Source organism: Puma concolor, chromosome D1 (genome assembly GCF_028749965.1).
Source record: "Puma concolor isolate L17-30 chromosome D1, mPumCon1.1.hap2, whole genome shotgun sequence".
In the NCBI taxonomy this organism is placed as follows: Eukaryota; Metazoa; Chordata; class Mammalia; order Carnivora; family Felidae; genus Puma; species Puma concolor.
The window spans coordinates 28,545,617-28,559,193 of NC_141676.1; the positions used below are offsets into that span (position 1 = coordinate 28,545,617).

Genomic DNA, 13,577 nt, shown 5'->3' on the forward strand with positions numbered 1-13,577 from the left:
TGCATCTGGAAAATCTAGATGCTTTACTTTGTTTTCAATCCTTGGAAACTTTATAGTACATGTTCTTATCATCCCTGTTTTATAAATGGAAATACTGATGCTGGGAGAAATTCAGCATTTGATACGAGGTGATTAAATTCTTTTGTTATCACACTGCTTTAGCAAAGCAGGTTGATACTTTAAAATTTTGAATGACGTTGAAGAAGTAATGAGATTATGGCTGCTATGTTAATGCCATAAGTGTAGGCTTTAGAGAGGGGCTGTCGAATGTTTACTGATTGAATTAATGAATGACAGTGGCCAGGTATTTAAGACCAGAGAATTCTATAGTTTTTCTACCTATGTGTATTGAACATCATGCCAGTTGAAGTAATAAATAATGAATCCAAGACATAGGACCAATTTATGTAGACAAAAGCCAGATTCTTTGGTTTCTATTTCTTATACAAAAATAGATAAATGAAATCGTATATGTACGGTCTCCGCAGTACAGTCTCCTTTTTTTTTTTTTTGTCTCTGTTCTTCCTCCTATCCATACAATTCTGCCTACCATAACTATGTCACCAACTTTGTATTCCATATTTTCTCCATATAAAATATATATATTTTATATATACCAATTGGTATAAAAATTGGTATATTTTATATATACCAATATATTGGTATATTTTATATATATACCAATATATTGGTTTATATTGGTATATATAAAATGAATTAAAGCTATAACAGGTAATTTGTTTTGGATATTTACTTTGTTAACTAATTTTCCTGCTGCAAATTTAGCAGTAAATAACCTTGTTTAACACCTTTATATCCTGGTGCTTTTGTTTCTGTAGTATAGATCTGAGAGTAGAATTGCTAGGTCAAAAGATACATATTTTTTATTTGAATAGCTTTTGCCAATGGCTTTCCATAAGGGCCATAACAATTCATATTTCCTTGAGCAGTGTATGAACTCTCTTTTCCTCCTACCACTTCAGTAGTGGTAATAATATTCTTCTTAAACTTTCACCATACTAATTGGTACAAAGTGGTATCTGTTATTTTGTTTTTCCCATCTTGGGAGTTTGTATGTGTTGCCATATTATTTTTAACCATTTGCATTTTCTCTTCTGGGGATCTCCTATTCGTATCCTTTGCCAATTTTCTCTGTGAGTATTGGTTTTCCTGGCCAGTTGTGAGAACTTTATATAGTCTGTCATCTGCATTTGGGAAGCTGGTGAATTCACTTCCACTTTCAACTCAACTTATTTACCTCTACCGAGCCAAGCAGGTGGACGCAAGGAAATCTCAGGTTTTATGGCAGCTTCAAAGAAGAGGGCTAGTGGAGAGCTTAAGGCAAAGAGTAAGAAAGTAACCCATAAAAATACGTGGAACCCCTCAACTGCCTTTCTACCCCCAGAGGAAGGTTGACATCAGCGTGGCTTCCAAGAAACCAAAAAGGAGTAGAACCAGCAGGCTGAATCCTCCCTACTCTTGAACAAAGATTCCTTTCTGGTTCTTTGTCCAAAGACCATGAACAGCCTGTTTGCTGTCTACCCCTGCTACATAGCTGTCACAATAGAGAAAGGGTCACCTACTACACTAAGTCTGCCAACACTGAGCTTCATTGAACTGACAGAAAAAACAACTACACGCCTAAGGATCCAGCAACAAGAAAGGATGCTAACTAAACTCTTGGGGACAGCCCCCAACAGAATAGAGGAGACAACAACTTCCACAAAATGATATGAATACAGCGACACTGAAAGTGCAGTATTTTTAACAAATGAGCCAAAACCCATTATTTTTTAACTAACTACAGTGATAAGTCAAATGGAGGAGAATGGTAACATGGAGACCTAAATAATTGGCCTGGAAAATCTAGTGGAAGAAATAATTTTAAGCCTAGACCAAAAATGCAAAAGACAGGGTAAAAATGACAGATTTTGAGGATAGAACAAGGAGATGTGATGTGTATAATAAGAGTTCTAAAAGGAAAAGGAACAGATGGAAGAGAGGCAATAATTTTTTTTTAATTCTTGAGCTGAAAAATGCCTTTATTTTTCAAAGGACAGGCTAAATTCCACACAGAATTTGTGCTAATAGGATAATAAATGGCACCTACTATGTGCTCACTTTGCCAGGCAGTGTTCTAATGGCTTCACATTTATTAACTCTTTGAGTCCTTACAACAGCCTTAGAAAATAGCTATTATCATCACTTTTTCAGATAAGGAAAAAAGAGGTTAGTGGGTAGTCAGTGTAAACCCGAGAGTTCTGACTTCAGAGCCTTGACTAAACTGCCTCAAAGTGGAAAGACTTAGGCATATCCTCTCAAAATTTATGGACTCTGAAGATCAAGGGGAAATCTTACAAGTTCCAGAGAGAAAGCCAAGTTATCAGCAAAAGAAAAAGAGCTTGTCATCAAAGTTCTCATCGGCATCACCATAAGGCAGAAAATAGAAAATTTATACATACTGCTGAGAGAAAAGGACCACAGGATTTCTCTAACCAATCAAATTATCCACCTATCTGGGTGAAAAAGATTTGTTGATACATCACAGTTGAGCAACTGATCCCACCTACCATCTAATGAAAATATTCAGAGAAAGGGAAATCTAATCATATTTAACCTTGGTCTTTGCACGTGTTATTCCTCTTGCCTGGAATAAGTCCTCCCTCCCTTTACCAGCCTAACACCTCATCCTTAACATCTTCACTTTTTCCAGGAAATTTTCTGCAACTACTCAAGTCTGAGTTTTAGGCTTCTTCTAAATGCACCCAGAGCACCCTATATTTTCCTCATCTTGACATACTTTTCCATTACACTGTGAGTTCTATGAGGACACAGGCAAACTACGCTTGTTTTGTTCACTGTGGTAGCCACAGTTCCTACCACAGTGCCTAGAATATAGGAGGTTGACTGGGTGACTGAAATTTAATTGTAGTCGAAGTTAGCAAATCTTTTTGCAACTGTACTCAGATTGTTCTAGTAATTAGCTATTCAAGGAAAATAAAGCTTTAAGTTTGTCTTCATTGGATACATAAAGCTCTGTATGTCTTGTATATATTTCTGTATTCACCTTGTGACTTATACACTTTGAAATTTATAAAATTTAAACATAAATAGTTGATGAAAAGCTATCTGTGTAGAATCCGTTTACATAAGGCACATTTACAGTGCATAATTACCCATGTTGCACTCAAAATTCTATTTGTTATTTTTGTAAGGCAGAATTAGTAGAAAAGTGTAAGGATGAATTTGCAAGATTAGTCAAAAATCTCAGGCATGGTGTTTTAATACTCTAAAAACAATAATGTTAATTCTACATTTTTCTCTTTCTCTTCAGATAAAAGCTAAAAATTATGACAAGGTTGAAAAGGTGAGTTCTGATAAACATACTTTGAATTTTATGCTAAAGTTTAACTCAGGACTTACCATATATAGGCAAATCTAGTAAAATGGTAACAATTGTTGAATCTAGGTAGTGATTATATAAGAGTTCATTATACTTATTTGAGTTTTTTGTATGGTTGAAAATGTTCACAATAAAAATTTTGGGAAAGAAAATAATTATACTCTACTGACCAAAATCATGAGAATGATTTTGATTACCTAAACTGAAAATAGGAGGGATTTGTTAAATTTGCCATTTATCTGTAACAAGATAATAAATTAATGAAAATAGCTGAATTTGTTTTTTTAATGTTCCATTTCACCCACATACATGTGAAATTTATCTAACCATAGATTCTGATAATATTTTCTTGTATTTATAGCTATTTCAGAGATGCCTTATGAAGGTTTTGCACATTGATTTATGGAAGTGTTATCTTTCATACGTTCGAGAAACTAAGGGTAAACTGCCAAGTTACAAGTAAGTTAAAACAAGATCTTAAGAATAAGTCGTCTCCAGGCACACAGTCAACCCCACATAAACTCACACCTTCTCTTAACTTAGGGGAGACTTAACAGTTCAAAAAGTCAGGGTTCTCTGAGAAGTCAGTAAACCTTGGGAAAAGTGCTTCAAAGAAAGCCACTGGTGTCGGTCTTATTCTGGAGAATCAAATCACCCAAGCCCTTCTTCTATATTGAAACACTGTACGTTTGTTAACACCCAGTCACTTTGTTGGCAGGCTTGTTGTCAAACTAGAATTTCTATAACTAGAATTCTGTATTTTCTGTTCCTCATTATCTTTTATTATCTTATATTGAAGAGGAAGTTCTTTCTTCCTATATTTTACTTCAGAGCTAATACATCTTCAGACACAGTGTATCTCCTCAATCAGAGAATCAGATATTTCCACATTTGAATCTGCTACATGTAAGATTAGGCAATTTAAAGAATATAACAATAAGTGAAATATGGGCTTTAGTTTTGATAAGCTCACAAGCAGTAGTTAAAAAAATAAAGCATATACATTAAAGACTGACAAACTAAACACAAAAGAACTACTTTATATATTTGCAAAAATGTCTTTACATTTTTGCTTAGACAAAAAGTTCAAATGCTGTTTTCATCTTATGATCAGAAGTTATGATTGTGTCTTAAAAAAAAATATATATATATATATATTTAATGTTTATTTTATTTTATTTTATTTTTTTAAATTTTTTTTTTCAACGTTTATTTATTTTTGGGACAGAGAGAGACAGAGCATGAATGGGGGAGGGGCAGAGAGAGAGGGAGACACAGAATCGGAAACGGGCTCCAGGCTCTGAGCCATCAGCCCAGAGCCCGACATGGGGCTCGAACTCACGGACCGCGAGATCGTGACCTGGCTGAAGTCGGACGCTTAACCGACTGCGCCACCCAGGCGCCCCTATTTAATGTTTATTTTTGAGAGAGAGTGGGGGAGGGGTGCAGACAAAAGATCCAAAGCGGGCTCTGACCTGACATATGGTGCCCTGTATGTTTTATTTGTAGATATATTTTAATAATAAATGAATGTTTATTATTAACATGTATTTTGGGGTGCCTGGCTAGTTCAGTCAGTAGAACATATGACTCTTGATCTTGGGTTGTGAGTTCAAGCCTCACATTGGATTAGAGATTACTTAAAACTAAAATCTTAAAATAATAATAAAACCTTTTTAGAAAATAAATAATTTAAAAACATGTCTGTCACATTTATTTCAGAGAAAAAATGGCTCAAGCATATGACTTTGCACTGGATAAAATTGGAATGGAAATTATGTCTTATCAGGTAGACTTAAGTTTTTTCCATATATATGCTATACACATAATAAATTTGAAAATATCAAGAAAGATACTGACATTTTATTTTATTTCTTAGATTTGGGTGGATTACATTAATTTCTTAAAAGGCGTGTAAGTATTTTTATAGTTTTTTTTTTTTTTCCCATGTGAATAATGGCTTTAGCTATAATATAATTGATAGCATTTTTTTAATCCAATGCCAGGGAAGCTGTTGGATCTTATGCAGAAAATCAGAGAATAACAGCTGTCCGAAGAGTTTATCAACGAGGTTGTGTTAATCCAATGATCAATATTGAACAACTCTGGAGAGACTATAACAAGTATGAAGAGGTAAATTAGGCCAGAGTAGTTTATTATTATAACTAAGCCATTTTTAGTTTTTTTGTTTTTAATTTTTATGCATTGTGGATTTGTGGATTCTGGCCTCGTTAGTATAAGGTGCCTGGATATTAGCGCTACACAGGTTTGTTTTTATATTGATTGTAATCAAAGAACCATTCCTAATGTTTTTGGAAGGTTTTGAGAGTCTCCTAATACTACTGAGTTATTTTTTAGAGAATACCCTGGGAGAAATTACAATTCTTACAAAACCACTTGTATTCAGTGCTAAACCACACGGTCATGCATACACATTGCCATTCATCTCTTATTAAATGGGACCTTATTAGAATTGTTTCCAGCAGTAATGATCAGTTGCATTGCTTGTCTTTCATGTAGTTATAGTGCTGTGATTGTTGGCATGCAGGGAGGCTGCAGTCCAAGATCTTTGTCTCAGTGGCTTTTTTTTTGAGAGAGGGAGGGCAAAAGTGAGCGAGGGGCAGAGAGAGAGAGGGAGAAAGAGAGAGGAGCGGGGCTCTTGCTCACCCGAAGCGGGGCTTGAGTTCACCTGATACTGGACTCACCTGATACTGGACTTGAACTGTGAGATACGACCTGAGCCGATATCAGATGCTTAACCAACTGAGCCACCCAGGTGCCCATCACTGGCACATTTTTTAACCAGCTGAGCTAATCGGCTTATATATGTAAACATACATGCCAAATAAGCTCTATTGTTAAAACAAAATTTCTGATATGTCCATTGTGATGGGGAAGAACTGTGTAGGGTATTGAAACTGTTCCCTCATAGGCATGAGCAGTGGTTGTCAAATTTTTTGGTCTTGGGATTTTAAGAATTGATGAAGATTACAAAGAACTTTTAATTTTAATGTGGCTTTTATCTATTAGTATTTAGCATATTGAGATTAAAACTGAGAAATTTCCAAGATATTTATTATTTCATTTGTATTTCACAATAATAAATTCCTTACATTTTAAATTTTAACATAAATAGCATTAAAACAAACTGTCTTTTCCAAAGCAAGAAAAATTTAGTGAGGAGAGTGGCCTTGTTTTATATTTTTGTGAATCTCTACCTAACTTAATAGAAGTTAATGGAAGATTTTCATATCTGCTTCTAAATTCAACGTGTTATGATATTAATAACATCATGTAGCCTCTGAAAACCCCTGAAAGGGTCTTAGGGAACAGGACTCCTTGGACTACTTTTTGAGAATTACTAAGTGTGAAAGATAATGTTTTGTATCTCCATGCTACTTTGGCATTTGTTTTTAAAGTTATGCAGACCTAGTTAAAAAAGGACTTTTAATTTTTTTTTTTTTTTTTTAACGTTTATTTATTTTTGAGACAGAGAGAGACAGAGCATGAATGGGGGAGGGACAGAGAGAGAGGGAGACACAGAATCGGAAGCAGGCTCCAGGCTCCAAGCCATCAGCCCAGAGCCTGACGCGGGGCTCGAACTCACGGACCGCAAGATCGTGACCTGAGCTGAAGTCGGATGCTCAACCGACTGAGCCGCCCAGGCGCCCCAAAAAAGGACTTTTAAAGTGAAGCGATGGCTGTTCACCCTGATGAATCTGTACAGAGTTCTTTATTAGTATAATCTTATATGAAATAATTGACCCTTTCCAAATGATTCCTTATCTTTAGAAATTCCTGATACATGGAGACTTACTGCCAGCTCCTAACAGATATAAGCAGATCCTCCTTGATCTCTGAAGCATGTAATGTGATTGAATCTTTATTTTATTAACAAAGTCTTTTAAAATAAAGAATTTAAAGTGACTTAGTAAATGAACAGATTAACTGTATTATGCTAATGTTAAAATACACTTAATTTTAAAATAATATACATTTCCCTTTGTTTTTTCCTAGGGTATCAATATTCATTTAGCTAAAAAAATGATTGAAGATCGGAGTCGAGATTACATGAATGCTAGGCGTGTAGCAAAGGTATGGGGTTCTGACAGGGCACTTACTATAATGATGAGTATGGTGTTTACACAAGAGCTTTCTCTGTCTGATGTTCCTCTTGACATTTTCAATTATTAGCAATCTTAACCAGTGGCAGTTAATTACATTGTCTGAATGGATGATATATTTGAAATGAAATACCTCTTTACATACATGTTAAAGGACAAAAATAGAATAAATCAAGTTTAGAAAAAAATTTTTTCTTTCTTTATTTTTTTTTTTTAAGAGAGAGACAGAGGGAGAGGGAGAGAGAGAGAGAGAGAGAGAGAATATCTTAAGCAGGCTCCACACTGAGCACAGAGCCTGACATGGGGCTTGATCCCATGACCCTGGCATCATGACTTGAGCTCAAATCAAGAGTTGGACACTCAACAAACTGAGTCACCCAGGTGTCCCTGGAAAAATTTTTTTTAAATACATAAACAGGGGGCACCTGGGTGGCTCATGTGGTTAAGTGTTTGACTTTAGCTCATCATGATCTCACGATTCATGGGTTTGAGCCCCGTGTTGGGCTCTGTGCTGACAGCTCAGAGCCTGGAGCCTGCTTCAGATCTGTGTCTCCCTGTCTTTCTCTGCCCCTGCCCCATTCACTCTCTCTCTCTCTCTCTCTCAAAAATAAACAAACATTAAAAAAAATTAAAATACATGAGTGGGATATACAGACAAGGTTCTATCTACAGTTGATGAAAGTTCTTATGCTTCCCTCCTATGTGCTCATACATATTTGAATATTGTACTACTTTGTGGTCTCACAGGTCTCAGGGACAGATTTTTATCTTGTGGGCATACCTTTCCATTCATTGACACTGTTAGAAGTTAGGGAAGATAGCCTAGTAATACCAACTATTGAAATTTTAAAAGACAGACAGTGTCTCCAAAGATGGCAGTAATGATGCCACCAGATCATCAGTCATGTTGATCTGTCAACTCCTCTGTCCTGGAGAGTGACCTCCTAGATCACCTGCAGAGAGGGCCCAGGGGTGTTCTGTTCACTCAGGCCTGGGAACTTGTTCACGGGTAAGTATTCCTCTGTTATCTTTCTCCCTGCTCTTAGTTTTTAGAGTATATTAACAAAGTGGTATTTGGGAAAAATAGGCATTTTGAACAAAGTATTCTAAACTGATCAATTCAATTCCGTATATCTGAGTTGTTCCTAGGCTCACCACAGAATTATAAATGCTTGTTGTCTAGGAATATGAGACAGTAATGAAAGGTTTGGACCGTAATGCTCCCTCAGTGCCTCCTCAGAATACTCCCCAAGAAGCCCAGCAGGTGGATATGTGGAAGAAATACATACAGTGGGAAAAGAGCAACCCTCTTCGTACGGAAGATCAGACGCTTATCACAAAAAGAGGTAACTTGATATTATCCCACAGGCTGTTTGTTACCTCCAGTCTTTTTTTTCTCTTATGTTCTTCAGATTCAATGAATTCTATAGATCTATCTTCATGTTCACTGACCTTTATCATATCCAATCTGCTGCTAAACCCATCCAGTCAATTATTTGTTTCAGATGTTATACTTTTCAGTTCCATAAATTTCTGTTTTAGAAATTTTTGTATTTTTAAAAAATGTATATTTATTTATTTTGAGAGAGAGTGAGTGCAAGTGGGGGTGGGGTGGAGAGAGAGGGAGAGCTGTCAGTGCGGAGCCTGTTGTGGGGCTCGATTTCATGAATGGTGAGATCATGACCTGAGCCGAAATTAAGTCCAGCGCTTAACCACCTGAGCCACCCAGGTGCCCCTGTATTTTTATAGTTCCTTTTTTATAGTTTCCATTTCTCTGTTGAGATTCCATGTCCATTACCATCTTTTTCTTTATGTCCTTAAACATATTTATAACAGTTCCAAAGTCCTCATCTACTAATTCCAATGTCTGCACTATCAGGGAGTTGGTTTCTTTTTCTCTTGACTGCGGGTCACATTTTCCTGTTTTGTCATAGTCTAGACAGTTAATTTTTTTCTTTTGGACATTGTACAGATATACAAATGATACATTATAAAGACTGGATCCTGCCATCTGCCTCTGAAAAATGTTGAGTTTTATTTTAGCAGGGAGTTAAGTTACTGGCAGATCACCTGGACCTTGTTAGAATGGATCTGTTTTAGTTTTGCCCTTAATCTCAGGGTCAATCTCTTAGTCCTGGGACCAAGTTTTTACTCCTAAAAAAGAATGGAAAGTTCAAGGTGTTTACCCAGACCCTCTAACTTGATGGGACTCAAATTCTAAACTTGGTCTCCGTGACAGTGGGTAGCTGCTGAGAAACCTATTCCGCTCTTTCAGTCTTCCAGCTTTGCTTTTCACTGGAGCTGTTTGTATTCTTCTCTGTGTATGTATATTTCAGAGGCCTGCTAAAGATTTAAGGGCATTTCTGCTGATTTTCAGGCTCCACCCTCTGTGGCTCTCTCCTTTGGGGAATTTCCCCTCTTAATTTTCTAGCAGCTCTCCTAGTCCAGAATGCCATGTTAACTACTTCTAGCCAGTAAGACTTCAGTATTTGACTTGAGATCTAGCTATCCCAGAACTGTACACACAGGGATTGCCGCTGAGGGGAAAAGCCATATTAAATGTGGATCTTGGCCAGTGTGGTTCTGATTTCTTAAGGGCTCAATCTTCTCTGGTTTCTGTTTTGGCCACTGGTTTCTTTTGGTCATTCTCCTGCACCTTTAGATAGTTGTTTTTTGTATTTTTTGGTTTATGTTTTTTATTTTCAGAAAAGTCTGATAGAAACAAATCTGCTGCTGCCAGAACTAGAATTTTTCTCAGTCTGGCCTTGCTCTTACCTATAAGCCTTTGTAGGTAGTTTCCTTTGCCTATACCATTTTCCTGGTTCTTCCTGCACTTCACTTACTCTCTCATCTGACCAGATTCTTCTTCTGATCTGATCTGATCAGTCCCTTCTTCAGATTTTGCTTTAGATGTCAGTTCCTTAGTGAAGCTTTTCTTGAGTCCCTAAACGACGTTAAGTCTGACTGCTGTAAGTTCAAGAGTACACTGTATTTTCTTCATCATAATAGCTACTAATTTTTATAATTGCTTTCGTACAATCAGTCTTCCCAACACACTGTAGACTTCTTGAGTATAGGAAGTGTGTCTCTCACATTCCCTAGCATATAGTTTGTGCTGGGTAAATACTAATTTTAAAATGATGGATGGGGGCACCTGGGTGGCTCAGTTAAGCATCCAACTCTTGATTTCAGCTCAGGTCCTGATCTCATGGTTCTTGAGATCGAGCCCCACATGAGGCTGTGCATTGACTATGCAGAGCCTGCCCTAGGATTCTCTCTCCCTCTCTCTCTCTGCCCCTCTTCTGCTTGCACACCTGTGCACACTCTCTCACTCTGTCTCACACACAAATAAATAAACTTTAAAAAATAATGGATGGATAGATGGGGCTTGGGTGGATAATGGTGCTTGAAATCACTAAAGCTTGTATTTCTAATTATCATTCATTATCGAGGGACCTGTTTTAGCCTACTAAGTTAGTTGTGATGCTTGTATTGATAGTTTCATAAATAATATTTATTTTCATTGAATGTTATGAATGTCTTCCCTAGTTATGTTTGCTTATGAACAGTGCCTGCTTGTACTGGGCCATCACCCTGATATTTGGTATGAAGCTGCCCAGTATCTTGAACAGTCAAGTAAACTGCTTGCAGAAAAGGGGGTAAGTATTCCTCGTCCCCGTTTTGGCCTTTTTGTGGTTTTAATATAGCAATAATTTGCTAAAAATATAACACTGAATTTTGGTAATGAAGTATAGGTGTTGAAAATTTTAATCTTCTGTTAGTATGAAGCTTAGTGACACTCAGAGTACTTAGTCAAAATTATAGGGGCTGTTTCTTAAGGCATTAAAACGATGGTTTCTTCTGTATGTTAAGTAATATACAGAAGAAGTCTTTGGAATTTTTTTTAGAATCCAGACATGCATATGTGTCTGTATGTATATACATGAGTGTGTATATTCATTCTCTTTCAACTGTATTAAAATTATTGAAGAGTGAGCTTTCTTTTTTTTCCTCTCCTAGGATATGAATAATGCCAAATTATTTAGTGATGAAGCTGCTAATATATATGAAAGAGCCATAAGCACTTTATTAAAGAAGAATATGCTTCTTTATTTTGCATATGCAGATTATGAAGAGGTCAGTAACAATATTTAGAACTTTCTTATAACTGGAGTTTTTACTGTAGGACTGAATTACTTTTCTGGCTGCTTCTTTGCCAGGCATCTTGCTTTTAGTAGAGATGATGCAAAATGAACAGGTATTAGTCCTCAGCTCATTATATATTTATGCTCAAAGCAGGTGCCATTGTGGGGTACAGCCTCTGGATTCCTCAGAGCTCAAATCCTGCTTGTTTATGAATATATATTTATATCCACTTCTTCTCTACCACCTTAGAGTCGCATGAAGTATGAGAAAGTTCACAGTATATATAACAGACTTTTGGCAATTGAGGATATTGACCCCACCTTGGTGAGTAACATCATAAGTGTCTTTAACACCTTTGCTGTCAGCTTTAACAAATTTCTAATTTACACGTATTACAATTCACTGGTTTTTTTTGGATATAGTTCTGTGAATCTTGACCAATAACGTTGAGTCATGGGACCACTGTCACAATTATACAAAACACTTCAGTCACCTTGCAAAAATTCCATGATGTGACCCCCTTCGTAGTCTGATCTGTTCTCTTAGTTGTTTTTTTGTTTTGTTTTGTTTTGCTTTGTTTTGAATGAAGCAGAATGAAACAGTGGGGATTCCTCATGATCACAGTTTAAAGCCATTTATGGCACATAATTGTTGCCTAATTAAATCTTTTTAAATAAATGGAAGCAAGAGAAACCAACATTCTGGAAAGGAATTGGACTGCAACTCACTTTATCCTGAATTCTGCTGTATAACAGTGATTTTCAAAGTCCTGAGTTTCTATAGAAGTGCAATGAAGCTTTTTCATCGGGAGGAGAAGGGGACAGGCCAATGTATGCGGCCCTAGAGACCCTCTGCCTCAAGTGAAATCTACACTGCTTTTTTGTTTGTATTGGGATTCCACTGTTGTACTTGCTTGCATTTATTCATCATTTTAAAATTCATTTAGCGGGGCGCCTGGGTGGCGCAGTCGGTTAAGCGTCCGACTTCAGCCAGGTCACGATCTCGCGATCCGGGAGTTCGAGCCCCGCGTCGGGCTCTGGGCTGATGGCTCAGAGCCTGGAGCCTGTTTCCGATTCTGTGTCTCCCTCTCTCTCTGCCCCTTCCCCGTTCATGCTCTGTCTCTCTCTGTCCCAAAAATAAATAAACGTTGAAAAAAAAAATTTTAAAAATAAATAAATAAAATAAAATTCATTTAGCAAACTGCTCTGTGCTGTGTACCGTGCTAGATTCCAGAACTATAACAACAAACTGGAGGAAATCTCTTTCCTCAAGGAACTCCTAGTTCGTTCATCCATTCATGTATCCACCTGTCAAAACTGGGTAACACAGTTTAACATCATCAAAACTGGGCAAATCAGGACCCTACTCATATTCCAGAAACATTTGTTCACTGAACAAATATGACATACTTATCATGTGTTGAGCACTCTGTGGTGCTGAGTATAAAATGACTCATTAATAGTTTATCAGTAAAGTTACATTATATGGTCTTTGGAAAAATAGAGTAGTGGGCTTTTAAAGCAATAAACCAGGAAAGTATAAAGTTAAACATATATTATTAAACATGCTTGTATTAGATCAAACCTTTTTAGGTGTTGGAATTTATTAATGGAGTGTGTTCTAGTAGTTTCACTTTCATTTCCTCCTTAAAATTTAATTTGCATATTCTGGATTTAGGCAGTAGTGTTCATTGTACAACCTCATGCATATAGTAGACACCTTGAATTGTACACTTTAAAGGGTGAATTTTGTGGTATGTGAATTATGTATCAATTTTTAAAAATTTATTTGTACACATCTTTAATACCAGAAAAACTTTGCTTGTGGATTTAAATTTTTTTTTTTTTAACGTTTTATTTATTTTTGAGACAGAGAGAGACAGAGCATGAAGGGGGGAGGGGCAG

At 36.5% G+C, this 13,577-nt stretch overlaps 1 protein-coding gene across 1 annotated transcript in view; it reads left to right on the top strand.

Moving 5' to 3' along the window:
- Positions 1-13,577, top strand: part of CSTF3 (cleavage stimulation factor subunit 3) — a 74,524-nt gene that overhangs the window by 49,176 nt on the left and 11,771 nt on the right. Inside the window, exons 4-13 of the mRNA XM_025928032.2 lie at positions 3,335-3,367; positions 3,765-3,862; positions 5,126-5,192; positions 5,283-5,317; positions 5,410-5,536; positions 7,421-7,498; positions 8,711-8,873; positions 11,077-11,186; positions 11,548-11,664; positions 11,923-11,997. Of these exons, the coding sequence (XP_025783817.1) occupies positions 3,335-3,367; positions 3,765-3,862; positions 5,126-5,192; positions 5,283-5,317; positions 5,410-5,536; positions 7,421-7,498; positions 8,711-8,873; positions 11,077-11,186; positions 11,548-11,664; positions 11,923-11,997 (903 nt within the window). The remainder of the gene's footprint in view (positions 1-3,334; positions 3,368-3,764; positions 3,863-5,125; positions 5,193-5,282; positions 5,318-5,409; positions 5,537-7,420; positions 7,499-8,710; positions 8,874-11,076; positions 11,187-11,547; positions 11,665-11,922; positions 11,998-13,577) is intronic.